General features: G+C 39.1%; 1 protein-coding gene across 1 annotated transcript in view; it reads right to left on the reverse strand.

Moving 5' to 3' along the window:
* Window positions 1–27065, reverse strand: part of LOC104010873 (complement C4) — a 58878-nt gene that overhangs the window by 24263 nt on the left and 7550 nt on the right. The window contains exons 2-21 of the mRNA XM_009463056.2: window positions 23961–24043; window positions 21010–21202; window positions 19771–19954; window positions 18958–19028; window positions 18558–18643; window positions 17158–17240; window positions 15942–16029; window positions 12268–12373; window positions 11961–12084; window positions 10493–10608; window positions 9961–10128; window positions 9027–9224; window positions 6464–6655; window positions 4960–5109; window positions 4425–4551; window positions 4149–4220; window positions 3077–3277; window positions 2046–2157; window positions 1748–1818; window positions 675–814 (exon numbers count right to left, since the gene is read on the reverse strand). Coding sequence (XP_009461331.2) covers window positions 675–814; window positions 1748–1818; window positions 2046–2157; window positions 3077–3277; window positions 4149–4220; window positions 4425–4551; window positions 4960–5109; window positions 6464–6655; window positions 9027–9224; window positions 9961–10128; window positions 10493–10608; window positions 11961–12084; window positions 12268–12373; window positions 15942–16029; window positions 17158–17240; window positions 18558–18643; window positions 18958–19028; window positions 19771–19954; window positions 21010–21202; window positions 23961–24025 — 2547 coding nt within the window. The 5' untranslated portion in view covers window positions 24026–24043. The remainder of the gene's footprint in view (window positions 1–674; window positions 815–1747; window positions 1819–2045; window positions 2158–3076; window positions 3278–4148; window positions 4221–4424; window positions 4552–4959; window positions 5110–6463; window positions 6656–9026; window positions 9225–9960; window positions 10129–10492; window positions 10609–11960; window positions 12085–12267; window positions 12374–15941; window positions 16030–17157; window positions 17241–18557; window positions 18644–18957; window positions 19029–19770; window positions 19955–21009; window positions 21203–23960; window positions 24044–27065) is intronic.

Below are 27065 nucleotides of genomic sequence, written 5' to 3' on the forward strand. Positions count from 1 at the left end.
AAACCAGCTAGTATTTCTTCATTACACTGAATTCGCAATATAGTTTTGGCCTATCCCTGAACCACAGGGAAGTAAGAAGGATAGTACATTTTTATACATCCCAGCTCTACACCATTCAACACAGTTCAGAAGATACTGGTCAAGCAGAGCTGGCTGAGAGATGGGAAGAGATGAAAAAAGAGCATCAGCCTGAGGATGACGGAGGCCCTAAGCCCAGTGACAACTATGGCCATATGCAGAGCTGGATAAGTGTCACATGCAGACAAAAAGTGGCTTTGCATTGTATGCACAATGAATTTTGTGGCTAACATATTGGATTGTGTGCTTATAATTTACCTCTGTATCTTGTGTACCTGCTTTATCAGCAGCTGGGTGTTACCCAGATTGGCAGGCAGCAAAAAAGTAGCTGGTTGCTTCAATGAAGGGGGAGAAAACATACCCAAAGACAAGGAATTCGGCTGTGTAATATGGTAAATAAAATCTGTTTTATAAAGTAAGTTTGATTAGCAAGCAGAACTGGATCCTGTCCTTGGGGAGACTTTCAAAATGGGAGCGCAGTGTCTGGGCTGTAGGAGGGCACTGAAAGGTGGCTGGGTCATTTACATTAAATTATTACATAGCTATACATCTAGCTAGCTGGATGTGTATAGAACAGCAGTTGGTGGTAATACTACCTGGAGATCGGTGGGCAGATAGTTGTAAACCACTGCTTTTATTTCTAGTTGTTCATGTCTTCTGACTGAGTATGGTAATCTCAGGGATACAAAAAAGTCTTTGAAAACTGCAAAGGTGTGGGGGTCAGCTATGCAAAATCCTGGGATGAGAAAAAAAAACAGAGTTGAGAATTACACACTTAACATCAGCTGGTAAAAAGTTAAATGTCTATTCAAAACTCATAGCCTGGGCTCCCCCGAGGTCAAGAGCAGGAGAGAGAGACAGGCATATCCAGAAAGCATTTCAACTCACTTGCGCTACAGACCTATCTCAGGGGTAGATGATTTTTCCTCTGGAGTCACTGCCATGGTTTTTGATAGATAAAATTTGGCAGGAGTGTTTGTAGCTTTTGTGAGTGAAATGTGGCCCAGATTCCCTGCAAAGGCTATATTTAAAACACAATGCCCTTTCCTCGCTTTCTGTAAATAAACTCCATGCCCATCACTGCACCCCTGGATGAGCCTCCCTTTCCAAAGGGGAGTGGGCAGTACCAGGTGGACCCTCTGTCCCTCCTGCATGGTCCAGGTCAGCTCCCAGGAGCTCCCAGAGAGCAGCACCTGGGAGCCTGGGCTCTCTGGTGTCCAGCCCTTGCTGATCCTCTGCTAGTCTCCTGGCACTCTTCTCTGGCTTTCCAGAGAACATGAACTTTCATGCTTCTCTGAGATGGCCAGAACTCACTCCCAGAAATACTAAAATAAAAGTGGTGTTATTACTGCTACCTTTCTTGTGGCTTCCTGGCCATGTGGAAGCTAAAATGAGATGGTTTATCAATTTGTTAGAATAGGAGACGGTTTTGGTTGTATCCTCCTTCAGAGCCCACTTCATGTTGTTTTTATAAATATATGTCTATCCCTTAAATTCTAGCTGGGCTTTAATATGGCATAAAAGAGAGGAGTAAATGTCATGACCAAAACATTTTTGTCTTTTTCAGTACAGACACTCTGTCAACATAATGTTATATCTGTGTTTTAAAAAATATACATTCTCTATTCATCCATACAAAGAAACCAAATAAAATACCCAATACTTATACCTTTTTGGGGAGATATGCTTATTGCCTGAACTTCCCAGGTAGTTATAGAGTCAGGAGCAAAGTTTTCTACACTAAGAAACACAAAATAAAATGTATTAGGAAGGATGTATAAAGTGTAAGCATTGTCATTTGATGAAGTTTGAGTACTGTAAGGGGAAAAAATATTCCCTCAGTTGTGTAGACAAAGTACTTGCAAATATTCTGAATTCCTCTGTATCAGATAACACATAAAGCTGATATTTATATGCATTTTACTGTACAAATTTAGACATATTCACCTAGTCAGGTAATACAGTACCTATGGTTTCCAGGGTTTTTCACTTCTTCAAAATTCCACCACCAGCTCTCAGGAAAATAACTGCGCAAGTTGACAGAGGTTTCATCAAACACTTCTTCATGGTCATCATAGTCTGTAAAACAAGAGTGGGGTTTCTGTTCTGAAGTCTTTGGCTGCTGACCTTACACTCTCTTGCAGAGAGTCAGTTTGTCAGAGAGAAAGCAACATGAAAAATAGTCTGAATGAAAATACTTCACCTGGGTTTCACTTTGTACATTAAAAAAAACGATGAAAAAAGAGAAGTAATGACCAAAGACTGTCATTGAACAAAAGGATAACTCTTCTGTCCAAGTTCAGTAACTATATGCTGCCAAATAAGAATAATATTCCCCTTTAGTATTGTGTAGCAAAGATGTTCCCACAGTCCCACTTTTGTGACAGCCAGAGCACGAAAGGGGAGCTCTGAGAAAAATGGTAGAGGAAATCACACTTCTAATATGGTCATTTTCAACACAAAACATTTTTTTTTTTTGTGGCATGAGCTCTTGTGTGATCAGAGATAGACTTTGGGGAGAAGAAAGGAAGAAAGAGACAAAATTATCCCTGGCTGAAGTGGCCCCTTCTCATCAGGTAGTGTCTTGGAGGTACTTGGGAGGTACCATAACAATACTACCACTAATAAAATAGTCATGAATCTGAGATCACTCAGAGCCCTGAATAGAGACAACCATCCCCTTCTCTGCTCTGCCATTTGCAGCCTCCTGGGGTCCAGGCAGGGGCCGACAGCTCCTCCATAAGGCTGTCCTGGGGCCAAAAGTGGCTAAAGCGATTCCTTTTCTCACGCCAAGAATTTACCCCGTCCCACTCCCACCTTCGCAGCGTACAGTTGTGAAGATGCAACGGCGTGTGGGTGCTACACTGTATCAGGCTTACTGAAATGGTGATGTGAAAACTTTCTCCCTGGCCCCACAGCATTAAATGTCCCTTAACCCTCCCTTGCCACCATATGAAGGGTAATTTTCTTTAGACAGTTCCATGCCGGCATTCTTTACATCGTGCCAAGCCCACTCTGGTCCTCCGCTTCGCCTCCTTCCTGAGGGCTGTGGCTTTCTCACAGCAGTCCTGGAAGGCATTTCTGCATGCAGGGGAGCCAGCCACCTTTGTTAGCCTTTTCGCACAAGAAAACCTCATGGGATTTAATTTCATTCCATCTTCACAGCATTTTTGTAGATCAGTGTTTTGATACTTGCTGGCTGGAGTATAATTAAAGACCAGCATTAGTGCAGTGGAAGTAGCAATAAGTGTAAAGGTGTTCATCGTGCTCGTTCCTGTCATTTTTTGCAGTTAACATTAGTTGCTATTGCAACAGTCTACCTTCAGCTGGGGACCTGTTCTCCATCCTAAAACAGTCCGCAAACACAGAAGGAAAGCATCGGCCCTACGGCATCCTAGATGTTCTATTTTAAACTTTCTCTTCAAATTCAGACTGTGAATTAAAAATACCTCCTTGGCACACTGGAATTAGATATCTTGATAGAAATAGCCATGGCAGTGTTCTCATTCTTGAATAAAGACACCGATTTCAAAGGAAGATCCCAGCTTCAAGCCTTCATGTTTTCTGGCTAGGAAGTATCAATTTGTGTAAACTTTTTTATTTTTAAATTTAGAACAAATATTATACTAGCTCTTCTCTTAATTGGAGCACAAAGTACCCAAACTGGCACAACTTCAAAGCAGAATGTTGAGAAAAAAAATATAAGACCTATAAAGAAATTTCTGGCCACACAAATAGTTTTGAAAAACCTTGAAGCCATGACTGAATCTATGACACGATATCTAGTAGAAATACTTCACATTTGGGATTATAAAATGAGGAATTAGTTTTCGTTTGCAGCTGGGCCACTCTTTGGTTTTTGTTTTTGAGTTGTTTTGATAGATGATGTATCAGGTCACACAGCATAGTATACACACTTGTCCTACCTTATGCCATTTAACACAAGAACCGGGACTATGAATATCTTGGTATCCTTTACTATCTGATCACTTCTTGCCCCGTAGAAGCCACCCAATTCCCTTTGCCTCCCCCTGCTAAGCCTTTCAGGCCACCCAGAGGAGCAGACATACCAATTCCTGACATTTTCTTCTGCAAATCCAAAGATCTCTTCTGCCTTCTGTTAACCTGGAGGCATTTATAGCCTAGGAAAGCAGAACAGAAGAGCTTGGTCATGATACTATGACAGTAAGAGCCTGGTAATTCAGGCTCTTCAGGAAGAAAAATCCACAGGCAAGGGAGATCATACAACATCATGATAAAATGTTTCTGATTTTTAAGCAGTCAGCCTCCCCAGATCTATAGTGGTCTTGTACAAACATCTAAAGTAAAGGGCGGTTTCCGCTTACCTTCCCGAATGTTGGATTTAATTGTATCTGATAAAAAGGCCAGACCAACATCAGTAAAAACTTGAACACTATTTGCACCACCACCAGCAGAACATCCAAGATCATACGAATTCATAGCATTAAATACCTGCCAAGTAAAATAGCATAGATGGACTATACACACTTGCAAAATGCTTTTTTTTTTTCACATTAAAAAAATTGTTGTAGCCTATGACTCTCAGAGGCAAGACAAACTGGTGGTACAAGCTGCATTTGAAAACTGAGATTAAAGCTGAGAGATGTTCTAGCTGGGCAATGCTTTCAAGTAATGCTTTTTTAATTTACAAACTTGTCTGTTGCAGCATGGAAATCCCCAGCTTAAATATATCATCCATCTTAAATAGATCCTAAATTGCAAAAGCAAAACCATTTTCAAGTTTAACAAAGCTGTGATTAAGCAATTAATAGCCATTAATTACATTTTAATCCTCTCATTAGTCATGAAAAATTTTGCTTGACGAGTAGATATGATATTTTCTTCTTACAGATATCTTACTTTTTTGGCTGTAAGCTTGTTTTTCTTGTTCAGAATAAAAACTGCTTTATCAACCACAGCTAAGGCAACTGTTCCTGCATGGTCTGTTTCAATCAGTAAATTGATGCTGTCTGTTGGTTCGTAGATCTCTTGTTTTGTTCTTATTTTAATCTAAATAGAAAATATTGAAACAAAAATGTCACATTTGTTAATAAAAAGCAAAGACTCTTTAGGCAGGGAATACCGGCAGCTGTGATGGTCAGCAGTTAGAGGCTGGGGGGATAGTCCTGCTTTGCAGTGTTTCTGCCTGGGATCCTGCCTTTTGGAAGATGTAGATGCAGATATCTCCCACTGGAGGACAATGTGGAGGGTTGAAAGATGTATCTGTGCAGGAGATTGGGTGTTGCCTTTCAATGACACTTAAGCACCAGTGGGAATTAAAAATATGTGTAAGGGCTTTGCTAAACTACGGCCTTCAACATCATTTTCCAGTGGAAAAAAAATCACAATGAAATACGGTAAAAGACTAATTAATGTACAAAATTAACTGACTTAAACCAGCCTGTAATAGTACTACCTCCTTTCTATCTCACACGAATTTTTCTACATGACTGAGTTCAGATCTGGTGCATTTCTGATGTGGACACTTCTGTGGTTTAGGAAGAAGTAGCCATGGTGATTACGAGATTAATAGGGAATTATTAACAGAAATGCCAACTTGATTGTTCCTGCATTTTGTCATCTTATCAATGAAATGTGTTAGAGATGGATAATTTTTCTTGCAAAGTTTTTCCGAATGGACTATCAACTTCTTTTTCCAAAACAAACATTTTCAGGGCTGAAATAGTCATTTAAGATGGCTGACACTTTTCAGCAGTTGTGTTTCACCGTATTGGGAAAAATTCGCGTCTTATTTTTACCTTTTTACTTTATGGTACTAAAAAGGAAAAGGAAGAAGGTGAAAGAAAGGCTTAGAGGGACTCCTATTTTGCCCACACTTTATTTTCTAATGTAAGTTATTTTATCTTTTTTTAAAAGTTCTTTTGAAGTGCTACACAATCTCAGAAAATTACTTTTAACAGGAATGAAAAAGCTTGAAAAATTACTTCAAATTGCTTTTAAAAAAATTTTCCAATAAATTGGCTTCACTTTCTTTAATTTGATGAACGTCACTACAAAACCACAAAGTTGTAGAGTGTGTCCCTCAACAATTGTGTCCGTGTTTCCCTGTGGTTTTCCAATATATAGACACTTGCAAAGGAGGATTTGTCTGTATGAAACTATATTTTTCATCTCTTTGAGGCACAACCTGTCCTATGGAAGAAAGCTATCTCTGCCATCACTCCTGTGAGCCTTTCCCAGATATACCTGGCAAGAATCCTGATGACTCCCTTTTTCAATAAAAAAGAAAATTTATGTCATGTCTTTCACTTTTAACCCCAGGCCTGCACTTGCTCTGCTGGTACCCCATGTTTTTGTTTTTATTTTGGCATAGAATAACAGAAGCTACTTCCTTTGAAAGTACCTTTCCTTCGCAGACATCCATAACGTCCACCCATACAGAATCAGCGACAATCTCTTGACGGCCTGCATTTGCAATGAAGTAGTAAGCTAAAAAGCGAAAGGCAGGCACCATCTTCTCAGTGATTTTAAGGTTTATTATTTTGTTTGAGGAGGGGACCCTTCCCAAAAGCTCAGCTTGTCCCTTTGCCACAACCTGCAAGGCAGAAACAAACAGAAATCAAGTATTTTGAATACACACTATACTGGCCATTATGTTGCATGATTTTATATACATACATAGAATTTTCTGAGGCCATTTCTAGTTAAAATTTATTCTCTTCTAATGGCACCTGATAGTTTTAATTCCCAACCTGTGTACCAGTAGCGTGGAAAAGACTAGCACACAGTGCCTCTAGCACAGGAGTGTGGTGGTAAGCCTTTGCAGCACTGGTCCTGTGACCCAGGTTTGAACACAAATCTACCTCCCTCCACCCAGTCTTACAGCTTGAAAAGGGGGTCCCAGATGGCAGTTTTATTTTTGTCTTCTACAATAACAGGTCATCACCCCCAGGAGGGTATCATCACCTTTATTTAATCTGTCATCAATACTGAATCTTTCAGATGGTGTGGAGGTGTTGGAGCAGGAGGTTTCACTCAAAACGTATTATTCGGTATAAAGCATCATAGCCTGGCCCTTAACTGATTTCAGCCCATCTTGCACTGTTTAATTCCTTTCTTCCCATGTTATGCTAATTATATTAATGGGTTGTCAGAGGAGTGGAAAACAGACACAGTGGCAGGACTGATAGTGCTCTTCCCTGAAAAAAAAGCAACCATGCAGCTTTCCTAAATGCACAATGAATGGGCTTCAGGAAGAAACAAAGCCATGGTCTGAAACAAAGCCATGGTCTGAAATCCTCATTGTCTTCATTTAGGTGACCAAAGTTTGGGAGAGAGCCTTACCGCTGAGCTCCAGCAGTATCTCCTACCACCCCTCCTACTCACCCTGCCTGCCCAGCGCTGTGCCTTCCTGGAGCCCAGCAGTGGCAATTCCAACCCTATGCTAAGTCATCCAATTAAAATAAAACCCAAAACCTGAATTTAACTCCTAGGGATACAATTATTCTAATGTATCAGAGTCTCATTAAAAATAAATGGGAACTGGTGCCCATAGTGCTTATCATCCTGGGAAATTTAAGTTGCCAAGGGAAATTACGATGAAGAGAGGGAGAAGGGGATTTAAACACATTTGACATTTAACAGATTCACTCCTGGAATGTATCCATGAACACATTTGTCTCCTTCAGCAAAATAAATACTTTGCATTCCTGGTCCCAGACTGAGCAGGATTGTTTCCTGGCTTTTCCATCTATAGAACTGCTTTTAAAACGCAATTTCAGGATGTTATTTAGGGCCATAACAGCCAATGCCTTCAGTGATCCTTCATGACATTATTTGTTGGAAATAACAGTGACCTACCTGTTAGTTAACATCAGGTGCAGGTAATATAGAGCATGGTAATATAAGAAGCATGTGTTATTCATGAAATAAGCAACAGTTAACTACAAAAGGCATTTTCTGAGATATTCAGGGTGCCCTAGAATACAACTATGTTTTCTAGTTGCAGGGACAGAATCTTATGTATATGTATGATCTGCCCTCAAAAACGTGGGAAGTTCTATAATAGCTGAAAAAAGGTATATATAGGAAACAGACCAATAAAAATAATATTTAATATTGGCTTCTTACAAGGAAAGAATACAGATTGGAAGGAGTGGGAAAGAACAAGATCTGGATTAAGAGAAATCAAATCATCATAGATATAGCATAGAAATTACCTGTCTAGGATTTCAGCTTTCAAGTCTGTCAGTTTAGTATTTTGCAAAAATATCCACATAATTATGCACACAAACATTACCCCATATGGATCTATTTGCTCTAGACAATATTAGAAACCATAGACTAAAATTTGTACTCGTGTGTCCTTCTTCAAAAGAAAAATTTACAAAGATTTATATATTACATGCCCAAAATATACACAAATATATAAAAATAACAGAATAATGGAATTAGTTTCTGGAAGGGACCTATGGAGATCTCTAGTCCCACTGCCTGCTCAAAGATGAGTCATCACCAGCGTAGATTAGGTCAGATGTGGTTTTCTCTAGCTGAGTGTTGAATATTTCTGAGAATGGCAATTCCCTAAACTCTCTGGGGAACCTCTTCCAGTATTGCATTCATCACTAGTGAAAAGATTTTTCCAAAATCAACCTTCCAGGCCATAATTTGTAGCCTTTGCCCCTTGTTATATTGCATGGCACCACCTAGGATAGTTTGTCTCTGTTATGTGTGTAATTCCTCTTCAAGTAATTTTAGGTTGCTGTTAACTCACTCTTATCCTCTTGACCACACTGAACAAGCCCAGTTCACTCAGCCTCTCTTGGTAGGTCAGGTGTGCTAGGACACTGATCATCTCAGTTGCCCTTGCTGACCCGCTCCAGTTTCCCATGTATTAGTAACTAGACAGATGTTCCAGGTTGCATAATTTCTAAAAGAAATTACTGATATGCTACTATTCTGTTTACCATGTAATAGAAATAGTCAATCTTTCCACTGCCAGACTGATGGATAGCATTCAGAGTGATGCGTAAGGTATCTCCGGGTGCCACAACAGTATGTGGGATGCTGATGCTGAGGTAGTTTGAGGAAGCAGACTGGTATCTTTCAGCTGTGATACTGGTTTCAGGTGATTCTAATTTTTCTTTTCCTTCTTCAGCCTTTACCTGTCAGGAAGAAAAGGACAGGGTGAGTAAAGTGTCCCTCAGGCGACAATATAGAGTGTCACGCTAAATTCATATCTTCCCAGGTTATTCAGAAAATGCTGGGAAATGAGATGAGTCACTGCTGAGACCTCATTAGCAGAACCTGGGATCAAAAAATAGGATTTTCATTACTTTATTCTCTCACCCTCTTTTGTCTCTTGCTATATTTGCACTTCATATTTTTCAGGCTTGGTTCTTTCTGAATCAGAATCAATGGCTCAAAGTCACAAAGTGATTTTGTACTTTGACAGCTTTTTTCCCTTTTTGTATTGTGCACAGAATTGAACTCTCTGAGTGTCTGGATGTAATCTACTGTCTGTATTGCTCAGGACCTTTTCCTTTACCGTCTTCTTATCATTTTCTGTCACTTCTCATAGTGATATTCTTTACAGTCCCATGCTTCATGCCAGGAAAATGCACATCCGAACCACAAAAAAGCACCACTACCACGAATGTATGTCCTCCCAAAGTTTCAGTGTATGAGAGCATCCTTCACTTCAGTGAGAAATCCCTCAGGCCCCTGTCTCTCTAACATATCATGCATTCTGGACAAAGCTGTGCAGATGGTATAAGAAATCACGTTCCACCCTCTGTGCTAATTTAATGAAAACTGATAATCTTCATAGTCATTTGTAATTGTCTTATGAGCTGTTCTTAGCACTATATTTTTAAACATGGATGTTTGAGTTTTCTTTACCATTATTTGAAGCATCTGAGCATCTCCAGGGATATCGAATATAAAGGGAATTAGACCGTCTTTATTAGAAAGTGCAGTCTTCTTCATTGGGGATTTTCCAGGCAAGGTAACAGTAGCAGTGACAGGCAGAGAGGCAGCAGGAGAGCCATCAATCAAAGTGACAGATGCCTATTGGAAAAAAATGTTTTTCTGTTACTTCAAGGAAATGCCTGGATTTAAAAAATGCCCACAAACAAGAAGCAATTATTTTTATAAACTGAGAAGAAAATCAAAACTGTACACATTAGTGTTTGAAAACTTGGTCTTTGAGAGAAGGGGGTAGCAATTGACTCAGTGTGGACACCAGCTAAGGTAAAAATCTCTGAACACAGATTAACAGCTGCCTCAGATTTTCACTTAGCATCTATTAGATCTCAGCTGATCCCAGAGATACTTGTCTTTAACTATTATAAGGTAAATTTCTAACTAATAGGGCAGATGTAAATCCCTTGCTATGGAGGCAAACGGACAGAGTCGGCTAAATACTACATACCACAACAGAGAAAGGGGCTCCAGGCACAAAATACTTTTTGGTGTTAGACAGATCAACAACATAAGGAGATTTCACAAACTTCACATTGTTGAGTTCCTCTTCCCTTATCTCACCACCTGTTAATATCAAACAGTATGTGTTGCTATGGGAGCAATAACTATGTATTTGCATATTACCATAGCATCTGTCATTTCTGTTTTCTAGATTAATTGCATTTTTAACAGTGTGTATAAAGAAAACTGAAATATAATCCCTCCCCAAAGAGCTTCAGTCCTGAGAAGAGGAAGAGATGGGTGCAGGCAGATGGGGAACACAATCAGAGACAGGCCAGTGCACGCGCAGTGCGATGTGTGCGGTGCTCCAGTGAGCTGGCACTGGCACGTGTGTGCTCTCGACAGCTCAGACACGGAGACCTGCAAAGTGTTTTTTTACTCACAGCATAAAATTTCCGCTCTAACACATCGATCGGAACAAAGTGCCTGCAAGCACAGAGCACACTGGTTCTACAGGAGGCACTGTGGCCATGCACTTCCCTTTCTGAGCTGTTGGGGCTTCGTTCCTGGGGGAAGGTTACATCAAAGTCCAACATAAAAGTCAATCAGAATCAATAAGTGGGTTTGGACCTTAGATCTCTAGTTTTCTGACAGAGGGTTTTTTTTTTTCGACTACTGGTGAAAGTTAATATTGCCTAATATCATCTTCTGCAACTTTGGACCTACAAGATATCCTGAGCATCTGCTTCCCATCTAAGATTCTTCTAGTTAAACCTCATTCTTCTAGCTATCTTCTAGTTAAACCACTACCCATAACTACTTCTAAAAGAAACAGTTAATGCCCCTGTACTCGGCACTGGTGAGGCCGCACCTCGAGTACTGTGTTCAGTTTTGGGCCCCTCACTACAAGAAGGACATCGAGGTGCTGGAGCATCTCACTGTGGCTATAGTACATATGCCTCACCTTTAGACTCACAGCTTAGCTGGCTGAGGTACAAAGCAAGCTAAGATACCAAGCTCAACTAATAACTTTGTATGCATGGAAGGAGTAGACATGGCTGAGGCAAGTGCTCAAACAAGATCTCAAGAGGAGTAATGTATTTGTGTTCATACAGGTGTCTGGTGCCACTTCATATGGACTAGGTTACCTTAGATATCCTCACAGGGCTGTTTAATACGGACAGACCCTATAGGAGAGTACTTACAGGAGACCTGAGCACTGCCGGAGCAGCAATGGAAGACCACACAGGGCATTTAAAGTGGTACTGGACATTTGTGCTCAGATAAGTGAATCTGACTTGAGATAAGTTTGTGTACAGAAGGGGGTCAGATGAGACTGTCATGCACTATAGCATGGGCAAGCTCTGCAGTGAAGCTTGGTCCAGTGGGACAAGGTTTCCCACATGAAGGATCCCACTAGAGAAAGATCAATGTAAATATTACAGTCTGTATCAGCCAAGGCATAGCGTACTCACTTGCAGTCTCTACAGTGGTAACAGCAACATATAAATGAAACCCTTCCAGAGTGGAAATACTCTTTTTTAATTTCTCTTCCAGAAGTGGTGTATTTAAAGTAACTCTTCCTTTTCCATTTACAATCTAAAACAAAAGTAAAAAAAAAAAAAAAGTGACAGCCTTTGCTGATTTGTTGCCATTAAAATTAAAAATTTGTTGCTTATAGTATGACTATGGTATTACAGGGATCTATATTTCAGTGATTTCTGACAATATTCAGCTCTCCTGGGATAAATCAGAATAGTTCCACTGAACTCCAGTACTTACTGGTAGCTGTTGTTCCAGGCCTGGAAGAAAGACTTTTTTCTCATTTTCATCAATTATGCCAAATCGCACATATGCAGCACCTTGAATCCCTTTCCCATAAGAGTGTCTTTGGAAGGAAGAAAAGTGAGGAGGTGAATCATTACATTAATAAAAGGCAAGCAGAAATCAAACTAATAATTTTATGCTGAAATAAAATAGTGATATCTGTAGGCACCCCATCTGTAACTAATAGCTTGAAACCAGGAAAATAGTCACACTCACTGATAACACAAACGAAGACTTTTACTGGTTCATGTACAAAGTGGTGATTTCAAGTGAAGACAAATATATGGAGTAAATCACATTGGCGGAATCACGTGTGGAGACGTCGTCCCCTTCAAAGGGAGTGAGGGAGATATCCAGTCTACTTAGCTTGAACGAGCAGTTAATTTGTTTGTATGAGACACCTCATGAGCAGAACATTTAAAATAGGTGGCCAGAGAATCATCTTAGGGACTGATATAAAGTATTTGGTACCTCTGAAGACCTCCGGAGACAGATCCTACTTGCTGAAATTGTAATACCTGCATTAGGCAGAGTAGACACCCTCAAACCCATGCCTTTCCTGTGGCTTTAGGCAGTGTAGCACAGGGACCTTTTGTAAGTGAAATATTTGCCAGATAGTTATCTGGAGAGAATACTCCTGAACTCTCCATATAGGTTACACCTGGCAGGCTCCTTACTCAAGGAAACCCTGGCAGATGGCATCCTCTTGCTGCACAGCATGCAATGTGCTACATGAGACCTGTCGTGGTCATGGTGGTGTGGAAATCTTGCTTCACCTCAGTTCTGTAACAACTTATTTTTGTTTAAACAAAGCCTCTTTCAAATTGACCTGATCAGCAGCACTGATCTATACCAGTTAAACTAACTGAGAGGCAGTTCTTATGAAAACTGCTTAAAATGTCAGAACTAATAACTGCGGGAAACAACAGTCAATATACCAAATAACTGTTCATTACATGCATGGCCAGTTCAGAGAAATAAGTTCAATTATCAGAAATTCCATATGTTGATTTTGATGAAAGTCAGGCAGGCCTGTGTAGCACCACTAGGACCTTTTCCAATAGGCAAAAGAACAGTATCCAGTAATTCAACACCATTTTTTGTCTTAAATAATTATGATGTTAATGAGTAGTGAAGTATATATGAAGGAGTTGCACAGTCCATAACTCAAAATTGAGTGCTGCAATAACATAAGGAGAAAATTTTAGAAAGGATTAAAATATTAAAGCCAGTTATCCGATATCACTTCATATCACAATATCAAGTATTCATGATTAAAGCTAATAATTATTCAATAGAACCAAATAAAGAAGTGAAGGTGAGGAAGAGGAGATTAGAAGAGTTGAGTTTGTTCAGCCAAGGAAAACGAGGTGGATACAGGGTTCTGTCTGCTGTCTCAAGGTGCACTGGGGAAAGGAAGGATCAGTACAGTCAAGGTGAAGAGCTCAAGGACAGCAGGCAGAAGACCAACAGGGTATAAGCTGGCCAGGGATGAATAACCTTTACAGGCTTCAAAAATAAAAACTGATTATTTAATAAAATATACCCAGTTCATTTTCATATTTTGGGTATCATTACTGTACAGAAAATTTACCCACTGTTTAACACTAAATATATTTAACAATACTAGCTACAATACTCTGTGTGATCCTATTTGTGGTTGTGTGTTGAAGAATCTTAAGGAATATGGTGAATCAACCTCAAAAGCCATGGAGTGCTGACTTGTTTTTTAAGGAGCTGTTCTTAGTGAAGGTCTGACATTACTTGCTGATACTGTGTGTTCAACTCTCTGCTGACGCATCAAAATTGCCCTGAAATAAATCTGAGCTTTTTTCTAGATAGGGAGAAATAAACAGAATAACTATTTCAGTGTTATTTAGATAATGCAGAGTACCTTATTTCAGGAGATATATTTCTTCCCTATCAACTATCCAGTATGTCTGGCAGTATCCTAAAAACCTACTCAATTTGATAATATTTGCTAATATTATTTTCTGATCTTTAAAGATATAAAAACTTAGGAATCCACAGAAATAAAGAAAATAATACAGGAGCAAAAAGGTGGTCTGTCTCCTCATTCCTTTGAAACTGAAAAGATTTCTCCCAACTATGAGAGAAGGCCAGCTGCCTCCAGCTGGCTGTTCTCATTTCATAAAATGTATTCTTCTTCAAAACAGGAGAAAAAAAAAAAAAAGATGTATCAAGTTCTAATTTAGTCACCATAGGGACACTAATTCAGATGTCTAACTTTTCACGCAGAGGTTCTTTGATTTCAGATAACATAACCTTCTGTTCAAGTGCAGTATTAATTTTGGTTTTGCCAATTTTTAGTATCTTGTTTTTCATGAAGGAATTTCATATACTCTTTCATCAATATGATACCATTTTCATACCATGATTTTTTTTTTGCACCAAGTCATCTTTAAAACAGATTTAAAATCTAACTGTAAATCAAACATCTGAACTAATGCCACACTGAACCACTTCACTTAAATGACTGGTATGCAGATCCTGAACTTACAAATCTCATATAAATATACCCTACCAAAGTCATCAACTCTAGTTGCACAAGTGGTGACTTCAGTGAAAAGGAAATACATCGTTGAGTCTCCAGAGAACTATTTGATTTCTCTCTCCATCTTCCCAATGTGCAAGGTGGCCAAGATATTTCTAGTTATTTTGGATTTCAGTTGAAGAACATCCTCGTAACAGGCAGTCGTTTAGCATTTCCACTCCTAAGAAACTTGAAAATTCAACAGCCAAGAAGGCTTGATATATGTTGATGAGCCACTGTTAGATCATACAGCACATTTAGATCTGTCAGTGTGGGATCAAAAATGTCAGAGCCACACAACACAAAATACTTATTCAATCTAGGTTCAGTCTGATTCTTCCAAAGTATTCAAAATATTTTGATGGGTTAAAATTTCATTGTTTGGCTTTCTCAGTCACTCTATGGTTGATGCCATTCTAATTTGATATGGGATCAGGTGTAATTAATTCTCCCTGCCTCATGGCTTGGCCAGTCTGAAAGCTTTGTAGCCATGTCTCATCCAGATCAATGTCATACTACTGCATATGTGCCTGTAGTGATAGTCATGGAAACTCCTCTGATTAACTATATTTATTCACCTGGAAGCATTTCTGCATAAAATCATTAACCTCAAATAAGCACTAGCTTATTACTTCCACACTTCACTGGGCTTTGAGAAAATTTCATACCCAAACTTGAATCCATCTCTATTTGAATTACATTAAATAGTAATAGCTGAGGCTTTAGAATGTTTCTGAATGTTTAAACCAAAAAGTATAAAGAAAAGCAGGTTATCAGTTTGCCTGGAACCTTACCTAGCAACAAAGAGGAGAACTCTAAATAGTCACCTTTTTACTAGCAAACTAAAATATTCAGAAAATCTTACTCCATTTTAATCACCACCAGTTGGACCCAGGTAGCATTTTACACTGATGTCTTAAGTTAATACTGGAAACAGAGAGTGTATAAGATTAAAGTCAGATTCAGGTGAAGCCAGAAGCTGATTAACTGGTAATGACAAGAAAAAGGAAGAAGCTGCAAAGTTCATTATCTACTTATCTGCCTCCTAAAACAGTCTCGCTGTGAGCACACCTACTTTGCTTCGATATCAAACACAAAGTTTTCATTCCAGATGTGGTAGTATGGCTGAAGTGGGATGAGTTTGACTTCAAAAGATGGAAGTTCTGCATGAAAAAAAGAAGACAAAAGGTCATGACGTGAGTTTCAAACATGCCTTAAAGTCCTGGCATATGGCAACACCCACTGAAAGGGTGCAGCTGCACTGAGAGGATGTTTTAGTTTGAATCAGCAGTGCACTTCTGAAGCAAATCTCTTGATCATCTCCCCTTATTCTGCTTTGCTTCACATAGTGGAGCAGTCTTCAGGCATACAAAATTGATTTATTTGCAATGAAAATAAGCCAGAAGATAAGCTCTAATTGCTAATGGGCATTAAGTGCCCCGGACTAGAGGCAGTCTGAAGTAAACCCACCCTGAAATGGGTTGAGTGTGGACATGACGTCCTTGGCATCAGCTGTGTCACTCTGCAATTTGCTCCTATAAAGCCAAAGTATTTGCTACTGTAGATATAGCCCGAGTAATTTGCTCCTGGATGTAGGTGTTTGCAGAGGATGCAGTAGTCTCCACTATTCTGTTACATCCACTATCTAAGGCAAAACCAGTTTTGTTAAACTGAGATTTTCATATAATCCTGAGGTTTTCTTTTGCCTTTTAGAAAAAAAAAAAATCCCCCCCAACACCCCTAAAAAACACCCAAAAAACACCCACACTAAATTTTATAAGAAAGCATAATTTCAGTGCGAATAAATCAAGCCATTTCTCACCCCAAATTTTTAAATTTCTACCTTTTTACCTTTTTCCACAGTGCCCTAACTCTTGTTTAGAAAAGCTTCTCTGAGTATAGGAACAACTGTAATTAACTTCCAAACTGAATTCTCCTGAGAGAAAACAGGTAGCTTTTTCTTTCGTTCTAGTCTTCACTGAAAACTTTAGCCAGAATTGCAATGCTTTTAAAATGGAGTTCATTTCCATTTTTTTCTGTGGTAGGAGAGGATGTAAAAAAGGATGTTTTGTGAAAAATGTTAAGCTTACTAAGTCTGTATAAAAATAAAGCTTTTTCTTCAAATGTAAGTGGAAGGCACACAAAACTAGAGTTCTGTGCATCAGAGACAGCAATAAGACACTGAAACACTGTGAACCTTGTCCTTTGTACCTAACTAATCACTGCAGTATATCTTTTAACACATAGTGATGACTTCATATATTTATATTGCAAATTAAATATTCTCTTACCATAATTTTTAACTTCAAATTCAGCAGAAACATTAGACATTGCGTATTGATGAAACCAGGCTTTGATTTTCCAAGTTCCAGGCCTAAAGTTCAGATTCAGCAGAAAATAGTTAATTAGGATTCCTCAGATATTTTATGATGCTAATATATTTAAACTGACACTAAATGCTAATATTTTCCTTGCTTTGATCTCATCTCAAACTAATTTATTAATGGATTTCTCTTTGCTGGGAGGAGCCAGCAACGTATTTCCAAATGTCCTAGTAAACACTCAAAAAGACTTCATAAGGAACTGCAAAATAACATATTTACAAACCACATGTAATGTGCACTGCCTTTGAAAAGCCCTCAGAAATAGAGAACTCATCATATTTCCTATAGCTTATCTTCACTGTGATGTCAAATCAATCTAGCATGCAAGAACACACTGAATATTAAGTAAAAGCTTGACTGTTTGAAATCAGAGGTAATTAATTACACTTTGCAAACTGAGCCCTCACAGAAGTGCTCTCCTGAATGTAGTCATATGGTTGAGCAGATACTTAAGCAGTTTGATAAATTGTTCCTTACCAAGATAAATGTTGCTAATTGCAACATATTAACATTAAATTTTGGACTCCTCTCTCCAAGATGAGGTGCTTAAAGGTAAAAAGATATTAACCATAGGCTCAATCTCTGCTCCATGGTGAGATAAAGACAATTTTGAAAGCTAATTCAAGCAATTCAGCAGTTAAAAATCTTAAGTATTTCAGCAGGTAAGGGGGATGAATCTGGATGGTTTGATCTTGCTAGTAGGAGGTGGGGTTAGTCCTCCTCACTTTAGACATTATACTGTGAGGTCTTTCATCTGCATAGGTCCCCTGGGGCTCCTCTACAGCCAATGGAGAGAAACAGACAGTGTTGGGACATGGTACAGCTCATCCTGACATAGGCATCTAAAACAGGTCAGATAAATCACAGCCTAAATATGTGACTTTCTCTCCAGTGTCAGAGAAGGGAGTGTGGAGTGACCAGCTCAGGTGTAGACCCCTGCACAGCAGGAGACTCCAGGGCAACCATGCTCAGTTCCCTGCTGTCACACCGTGATGCTTCCCAGGTGTCATCAAAGCAAAACTGTCTGCTTTAGTGCACCTCCTGTTCTAAAGAAATGTAAAGCAGACAATACACAATAAGAGAAAAAGAGAAGAGAGGAAAACAGACGAGCAAAGCAGAAGGGCAGGGAAGGGAAGGGAAGGGAAGGGAAGGGAAGGGAAGGGAAGGGAAGGGAAGGGAAGGGAAGGGAAGGGAAGGGAAGGGAAGGGAAGGACAAGACTCTTGTTTTTAGCTTGAAGCTAGTTCTGTTGCAAGAGCCATTTTGACATGTGAACTGTTTTAATGCACAAGGCACAGCAGTAACGTACTCGGCAATGTCAGGTATTTCAAAGTTGTCACTGAAAGCTGTTTTTATCTTCCGGTCTGACTTTTTAACCACCATTCCTTTTGAATTCTGTTGAGAGAGAGAAAACAAACACAAAATTATGCACCAAGTGTCAAACATTCACATCCAAAATCTCTAGTTCATATGCTAGTCCTAAGGAAGAGGAAACGCTCTGCTTACTTTCCTACTTTAATATTCACATGTTACGTCTCCCTCCATGCTCCTGATATTGGCCAAAAATTACTAGACATGTCTCACAATGTGTAAATACTGATTTCTGGAGAGGAGTCATAGCTATAGTTTTACTCTTGGATCTTTCGTGGAAGTTTTCATAGTTCCTGTGCTGAAGAACCACTTATTAACAGTGTTTTTTGTATACTTACTAGCACAGCAACTGTAACTGTGTCATCTGTTGGCCTCATAGCATTGTCCAGAATGAAGATCCTGTATTTTACTGTTTAACAGAAGAATAAATGTGTTCACATATTTATTTCTGGCCTTTCTAGATAGTAATTATTACAAGCTCTGGACTGAGTTACTGAATTTAGCATAAAACATTTTCTTTTAACAAAAAGAAGAACGAGAAATTTTAAAAAATAATTGCATTGTTCGATCCACTTTGCATGTTACATGACCAAACAGATACCTTTTTGAAGCAAATTCTGAAAAATACTCAGGAAGCTTCACTCACTTTTGTATTCCTTCTGCAGTCAAGGCCTGCAACCAAACTCAGGAAGTTTTTTGATGTCCCTCTCTTGTTACTTAATTAAATTATTAAGTAACAAAACAGTTGTGGTCTTAAAGTGCAAAGGATAGTTATTGCTAGTGTCACAAGCAGAAGCAATAGAAGGTTTTTTTTGCAGGTTTCTTACAATTTTGTTTTCTAAAGGAAAGTCATTATTAAGCTTTTTGAACAAAAAGGAGCAGATTTTGTCTGGCTCCTGTAAGAAGAGAGAATGACTTTTTGACTCTGGTAGCATTTTTACATGGGTTGCTGCAATGTACAGTGCAGACCATGCAGAAGCCCTAGCTGCAGAAGGCGAGTTTAAAATCTGGACTGGCTGGTAAGTGCCGAGATAGCTGGGGTTAAACGAGAAGGATTTACATTAGGAAGGATCAAGTCATTATTACTTTTTCTAATCATGCCCTTGTAACATCTATATTCAACATCTGAAATGCAGCATTTGTATTGTAACCTTTGGAACTTGGTGTGTATATAGGCTTATCTGTCTGAATAAAAATGTAGCCTTTCTTGGAAGACAGGAGGATGCGAGTGCTTTGAATGGTCTCCTTATAAAGATCCCTGCTTTCGGTGACTAGCAGAACGTGCGGCTGATCACTCTTCTTGAACAGGTCCTGTTGCAGAGTCCCTGGTTTGACCTGAAGAGGACAAAAGGAAAAACCCCATGGAGTCAGACATGAACCTGGTGACTTTGGAGCCACACAGCTGAGGACCAAAAACAACTGAAGTGCTTAAATAATTTTATTAGCACCATTCAACAGAAGATACTCAATTATATCTTTCTTCCTGGGTGAATATTTCTTTTTAAGTAGAAATACTATCTAATCCCCTATTTTCCACCATAGAAATACACATTCTTCTGTCCAATGGCAATAACTCAAGCCCAGTGACTTTTCTTCCGTCTACATGCATGTTAAATTCTAGTTACCATGCCATTTGGTAGCTGTAGCAGCATCCTGTAATCGTTCATTTGCTAAAATCTTGGCTGTGTGATTAGAGCTTTACCTCATGCAGGTTAATACGATGTTTCTAAACATCATGCTCAAGAGGAACCTGATCTGAAAGCTGAGCTTTTAGCTTTGGGAGTAATCAATCAGAGCTAAACCGAGTCTTGCTGTGTGCTGTTTTCCAACCAAATAGCCCAAACTAGTACTCCTGAACTAAATGCTGCCAGACTTCAAAGAATCATGTCAGAAGCAAATAATGCAAAGCAGGTTGTAAAGAAGAATTAATCATCTTACAGGTTTGCAGAAACATCACCGGCTTTGGTCTGAGAGACTGCACATTTTTAAAGGTTTCTCCTGTTGTGTAAAAATGGCCAGTATGCCAAAGGCATGAATGCAGTCTTAGTTTAAGTGAGGCAGAACAACAAACAGTGATAAAACAATTAAATGTTTTTAAATTTAATTTCATCACTGATCTACAGCGATGAAAAGATCTTTCATCACCATGTGACAAAATCTTGAGCTTGCTTGTTGGGCACAAAAGAGTACTCACAATCACCACCGAAATTATATTAGGCATTGTTTTTTTAGCTGGTGGGATGAATAGGGTGCTGCTGTCACTGGAATCAGTGTTTTGTCATCTCTCTCTAGGGATCAGTGTTGTCTCTGTTCCAACCTATTCCTAGTACAGATTATGTGTTTTTTGTCACCAGAGTAAAACATTTACATCACTATGATGGTAGACTCACCATTACTTTTTTCATCTCTTGGTAGTTGTTATTTTGGTTAAGGTGAAAGACGATCCTCTCTGATATGAGCTGATTTTTTGTCTCATCTTTGAAGTATGCAGTAACTTGCACAGGGCGCTGTGCTCCATGGACTTGAACTGTTATTGTCTCATGTATGCCCAAATGTACCACATTTGGGGCAGTAATAAGAAATCTAAAACAACATAGAAACATTGTCCAGCATGTAGGCTGATTTTCACACAATGCAAGAACGTCTAACCAATACAAATTATCAAGAAAAAAACAGACTCTCACAGAACAGTTGAGTTTGGGACTTGTGGAGATCACCTAGCCCATCCCCCTTATTAGTCAGAGCAGAGGTTAAAAGAAGATAGTTCTCTCCTACTGATCCCCAAATTCTGAACAATCACATTTAGGTCCTACAAAAGACCAGTCCCTATAGATAGGAGAGAAAAAAAACAGCAATATGTCCCAGGGACTGCCAATGCCATTTATAGACTAGTTTAACTCAGAGAAAGTTCTATAAACTCAACTTTCTGGAAAAAAAAAACAGGCTGTGCATTAAGAGACAATAAATAGATATTCATAAATACATATTTGATACTACGAAGTCACGTATCTTCATGTATTAGCACCTACATTATCCCACCTTATTCTTTAATATGTCAGGAGGTATCAATTTGCTATATAACCATATGTACGGGGTTTCAGGTAGCTGATCTTCATTCAGCTGTCACTGTTTGTGAAATGCTGGTAATGAGAGACCATGGAAAGTGAGACCACAGCCCTGGGAAGGGCTGAGTTGGAGACTAAACTGGATGGGATTTAGTTTTTTTCTCTTTGTTACTTTTATTTATGCTTAACTCTGCTTTAGTGCTTCTTGGTAATTAATATAATGACTTTTAAAATGTAGATCATCATTCTTGCCCTCTTTTTTTCAAGTATCTTTTACACACAAAAATCAGAGAAATACGTGAAGAGCTACATCTTAATGATATAATGGCACATACACAAAGAACAGTTCTGAGCTCAAGAAAGATGCTTTTGGAAAATGATCATTCTGCAGAAGACTTCTAAAATGAAAGGTAAATGATTTTACCATTATCAGAATGGGTTGGCTTAGCTTTCTCTTTTTTTACTTTTGTTTTTTAATGCTTCTTCTTTCTTACATTTATAAAATGAAATGTGGGGTACAGAAATAAGGAAATAAAGCTGATTTTTTTTTTAAATGAAACTCAAATTTATTTCCGTCTTTTCTGATAATAATCATGGTGCACTGTGAAAACAGAATAAAAATCATCTCTCTCCTTCCATATAATTAGTGAAACACATCATAGGTGGCCTGAGTCTTCACACAAACATAGGGATCTTGGGAAAGAAAAACAGAACAGCCTTCAATAAACATTAAAAAGTTTTACCATTTTTACCTATACATCTGTGAAAATGCTTTCCAGTGTTTCTAGTTTACGATGAGTGATGAAACTTGTCTTTCAGTTACATCTACCCTCATGCAATGCTTGATCCTGATCTTAATTGTTTTCATTTGTCTAATTGTCTTCTCTAATTCATTAGTCCGGCAGGTTTGGCATCTATATACATTCAAATGCTTGAAGGTTGAGAAGAAATTTTTCATTTTCAGCTAAGTTCATTGTATTTTCTCAATGGTATTGAAGGGGTTTTACTCTAAAAGTGTCACTGCATCACTCACAGTCTGTTGGCTCTAGCAAAAGATGACACAAGGCCTGTTTCACATATGGAAAAGAGAGCGTAATGTTTGACCTCTGCCATAGCCTACAGAAATTTAGGGTCTTTTTTTACAGTGGTATAGTTAGTTGTTTAAAAGTTTGCCTATGCAATAGCTTGGATAGACATGGTCACTAGCCTACACTTCCCGTAATCTCAGCTAGCCAGACACAAGCCAGACCTCGTCTCCAAGAGTCATGATGATATTTTCCTGACATAATGTTCAGTTTCATATACCTAATACATTCAGCACCTTGTATTTCCCACATCCAATTAACTCAGAAAGACACTATCTCAGTCCCCATGTCCACTAAGATTTTATCACAGCTGACAAAGCCTGTGCTTTACTGAAGATGAAATGTGCCTCAAGATGCACCATAGGTACCCCAATATCACGTTTCTGTGGGGCTGTAGTTTTCATGCTGATGTGGACACTGGAGGTCAACACCAGACTGCAAGTGGGAGTCTGCACCTGGCTAAAACCTCATAAGAAGATAAATAAGTATTTGGGGCTGGAGATAACCTCAAAAGTGGCCTCACATGGAAGGGGAGGAGGGTTTGACCTGTCTGCCCAAATATCTCATCAAAACTCTCCTCTGGCTATGGCAAGTATGTGAATACACTTGATCCTTGCAGGAATGAAACAAGAGTCTCTTCTCCTGTACCTCTGCCCTACAGATAAAGATCAATTTGAAGAACCTTTAACAGGCTCCATAGGTTTTCTCAAAGAGTTACATCTATTTCCCGAACAGGAGTTTGTCCAACCAGAAGAACCAGTATCAACATATGTAAATCTCCGCTAAAATAGAGGATAAGTACAGAAAAATCCTGAAGCTCTCCCAAATGTGAAACCTTTGCTTTCTGCAATGTATAAATCAATTACAGAAAGGAGAGTTATTCTTTTCCAAGATTTTCCAGTCCAGTAAATGTCATAAACTAAAGAGGATCAAGCAGCAATAACAGCATGAACATCATGCTTTAGTAGGACATTTTAAATTATTTGTTACTGAATGGAGATCTCTCCTCTTAAAAGTGCCTTAAAAGGGCAGTTTTAGAGCTTTTAACTTTTTACCTGTTTAAGGTTACACAAATTTTCAGTGGTCCAAGAAACAGGCTTCATTGATTATCTATCAAGACCATTAGCATTTCCTACTTTCTCTTTCAAGGAATTTGTTAGGAGTGAAGAATTAATAATAAAATGTACTTACGATGGTGCTTGCTGTGTATTGGACAACAGCGAACAAAAGCTCATTAAAAATACCAGCCTTTCCATTGGAAAACTCTACAACATCTGCAAAACAGAAATACCAAACAGCCACCGTCAGTTCACCCTTGTAAGATATGGGCTGATGGCCCATTGCAACAAAGAACATTACCTATCCTGGTTATTTATTAATAACTTGCAAAACCTTGCAACCAATAATGATGGGCATGCTAGCGATGTACAAATTAATAGACTGGGGAGAGACATTCTAGACTAAGCCATAATTTCATATTTGATTATTCATTCATTCTCTTCCCAGCTTCAATTTTTTGATATGATAGCAACTAAAAGCCATGTGCAAAGAGAAGTTTTCAGAAACGCTGCAAAGGCAATCCCAAAATCAAACAAGACACCATGGCTAAAAGAGTGGCTGTAAAGCACTTCTAAATGGGGACAAATGCAAGTGACAGGTCCCTTCTCTATGCCTTTACTTAACTCCAGGCATCTCTGCAGTCCAGGAAAGGCGAGAGAAAGCTCCTTCTGATTTAGATAGCACCAAAGGAACTGCGCTGGAAATCTGCCTGCACAACTCAGTCCCAATCTGTAGTGCTTGAAGGTATTCATCTGCTTTAACTTAAGTGGAAGTAAAATGGATGTCTCTGTCTGAGCTACTCAGCCCAATTTTCCTTTATGGTCAAGAAAGAGGGCTTTTCTAGAGGGTAATTAGTCGCATCCTAGCATAAGCACATAAGATGACTCATCAGCCGAAGACATTCCAGACTGCAGGAAAGACACACAGTGTCTTAAAAGGCAGGATACTCAAGAAAAGGGCAAAAAAAAAATATATCTGAGGAATAACTGCTTGTGCAGGAAACAGTTTTGATCAAAGGCAAATGAAAGAACAAACTGAAACTCTCCTCAGGTCTCATTTTGCAAGTCTTTACTGGATCGTTTTCTCCCAAACATAATTTTGTTGACTCATGAGAATGGAAAAATGCCCATCTGATTTACAGGCAGGTCAAATCCCAGAAATGATCACATGGCTGTCCACAAGTTCTGGGGATAAACTGCTCTTTAATACACTACATTTAAGCCTGTGTCTTTAATTATTAGCAGTGGATGCCTTAAATCAGCACTCCATTATTTGTAAGGTGAATTCATGCTCACAGCAAGGGCTCACTGCCCACAGTCGTGTTCCACTGTGAGGGTGAAGGGACCTCCACCTCACCCCACCCCTTGCCTAAGAGACATCCATTGCTTTGCTCTTCAGACATAAGCAGCTCCAGCAGCTCTCCAGAGGTAGGGGAAGAGAAGGTGTAAGGTGTCAAAAAACCATCTCACTATTTTCCACTGAGTGTGTCACAAGTGTAGTAGCTCCCTCTGAGACAAAAATAGATGGATGGCAAGTACTTTCTGTCCATTGGTAGTCACAGAAAGTACCAACAGCAGTAGCAACAAGAACGTTTCTTGCTTCAAACTCATATCAGCAAAAGCTAAGTTTTGCCTGCTCTAGGCATAGTTTTTTTCCAGGAGACAGTCAGTTGCCTTCACCCTTCCTCTTCTGGCTTCCACTCTCACAGCAGCTGTTAGTCAGGAGGAAGAAGGTGAGAAAAGGCATCTGTGGATCCTCAGGGTCCAAATCCGTGCTCTTTGGGAGATATTTACAGGAGATGACAAACGGGAACAAAGTTATTTTCACTCTGCCCTCCCTCCCCACCCTCTCATTCCCTCTGCAGTTATGCACTGACAAAACTGATTTATTTCCCTGGCAAGATAACATAATTTTCCTCAGGGTCTCTGGCCTCCCAAACCCAAGCTTGGTGGTAAGGATGAGTAGCGATTTCCACCACAAAACTCATCTGTGCTTAGGACAAAGACAAAGGTTTTGTGGAAGAAGTTCCCCTGGGAACAACACTTGTGCTCTCCCTGGGGAGCAGAAGCAGCTTGTTAAACTTGCAGCTGGTAAAATAAAGACTTCTCACTCTTGCATGAACAAAGAGAAGTTAATTAAGAGCAGCAGTAGCTGTGGAGCATGCTAAGGCTCCTGCCATGTTCAGAGACGGTTCCACTGCTAGGCCTTACATGACTGCCATCCAAGGTTGGGGCTGATGCAATCACTGAGCAATCTCAGTCACTAAAACAGAACGAGAAACGAGTATGAATGGGTCCTTTATTTTTGCTCCAGACAAATAAAAAATAAGAAAAAAAAATCAACATTTGCAAGGTCAATGCCCTTTCCTTGAGAAACACATATGGAGTTCTCCCAGCTGAAAAGTCAACGATTTACAGAAGACTGCAACACAACTAGCATGGATTTTCTACTCCTGAAGTCACAGGAAAGGCAACTTTGCACTGTGGGGTCACACCAAAATCTCGCTGTTGTGCCAGTCTTTATCAGAGGGGAGGAGAGGGGCTTTCCATTGTCCGGGCTGGCTTGTTTGTCAGGGGACCGAGGTCTGTTTGTACAGCTATACAAATAGCCATGTTTGAACTCACAGTAAGACATTTTCACAGATCACTTTTTAAAGGGAACCTTGCAAAAGCCATTTTTTGCTTTCACTTGTTTTTAATTGGATTTGCACAATTTTGCTTCCTTGTGAAGTATGAATATATATATGTATGTACGTAACAGCTATCCATGGCAATATGTTGCATAATCATTTTATACTTGAATGCAAGGAGGTGTTCTGACTCTTAATAAAGGCATTTTTTCTCCAAAATATAAACCCCAGTAACTGTAATTAAATAAGGATTTTTCTCACTGTCTCTCACAAACACAGAAGAGCAAGTGTATACATAACCATTTAAATAACTAGGCTTAAAATTCTTTATGCTTTATTTGTCTGTCTCTGGGTTTGTATGAAATGATCATTGCACCAGTTCTCTAGTATCACAGATTCTTCAGTCTGGCTGGGATTGTGATTTCTAGTACAATGCAAAATATTACAGTCCAAAGCCACATTAAAATATAACATATGAAATGAAATGAACTAAAATAAAATAAAATTAAATTAAATTCTCTCGGTTGAAGGTCTCCAGCACATACATAAAAGAGACAACACAGAAAACTCACCTTAAAATAACTCATGTGCCTGTTCTTTTTCTAAAG

This window comes from Nipponia nippon, unplaced genomic scaffold, assembly GCF_047370975.1.
Source record: "Nipponia nippon isolate SJK-2023a ecotype South Korea unplaced genomic scaffold, ASM4737097v1 scaffold_2, whole genome shotgun sequence".
Lineage (NCBI taxonomy): Eukaryota > Metazoa > Chordata > Aves > Pelecaniformes > Threskiornithidae > Nipponia > Nipponia nippon.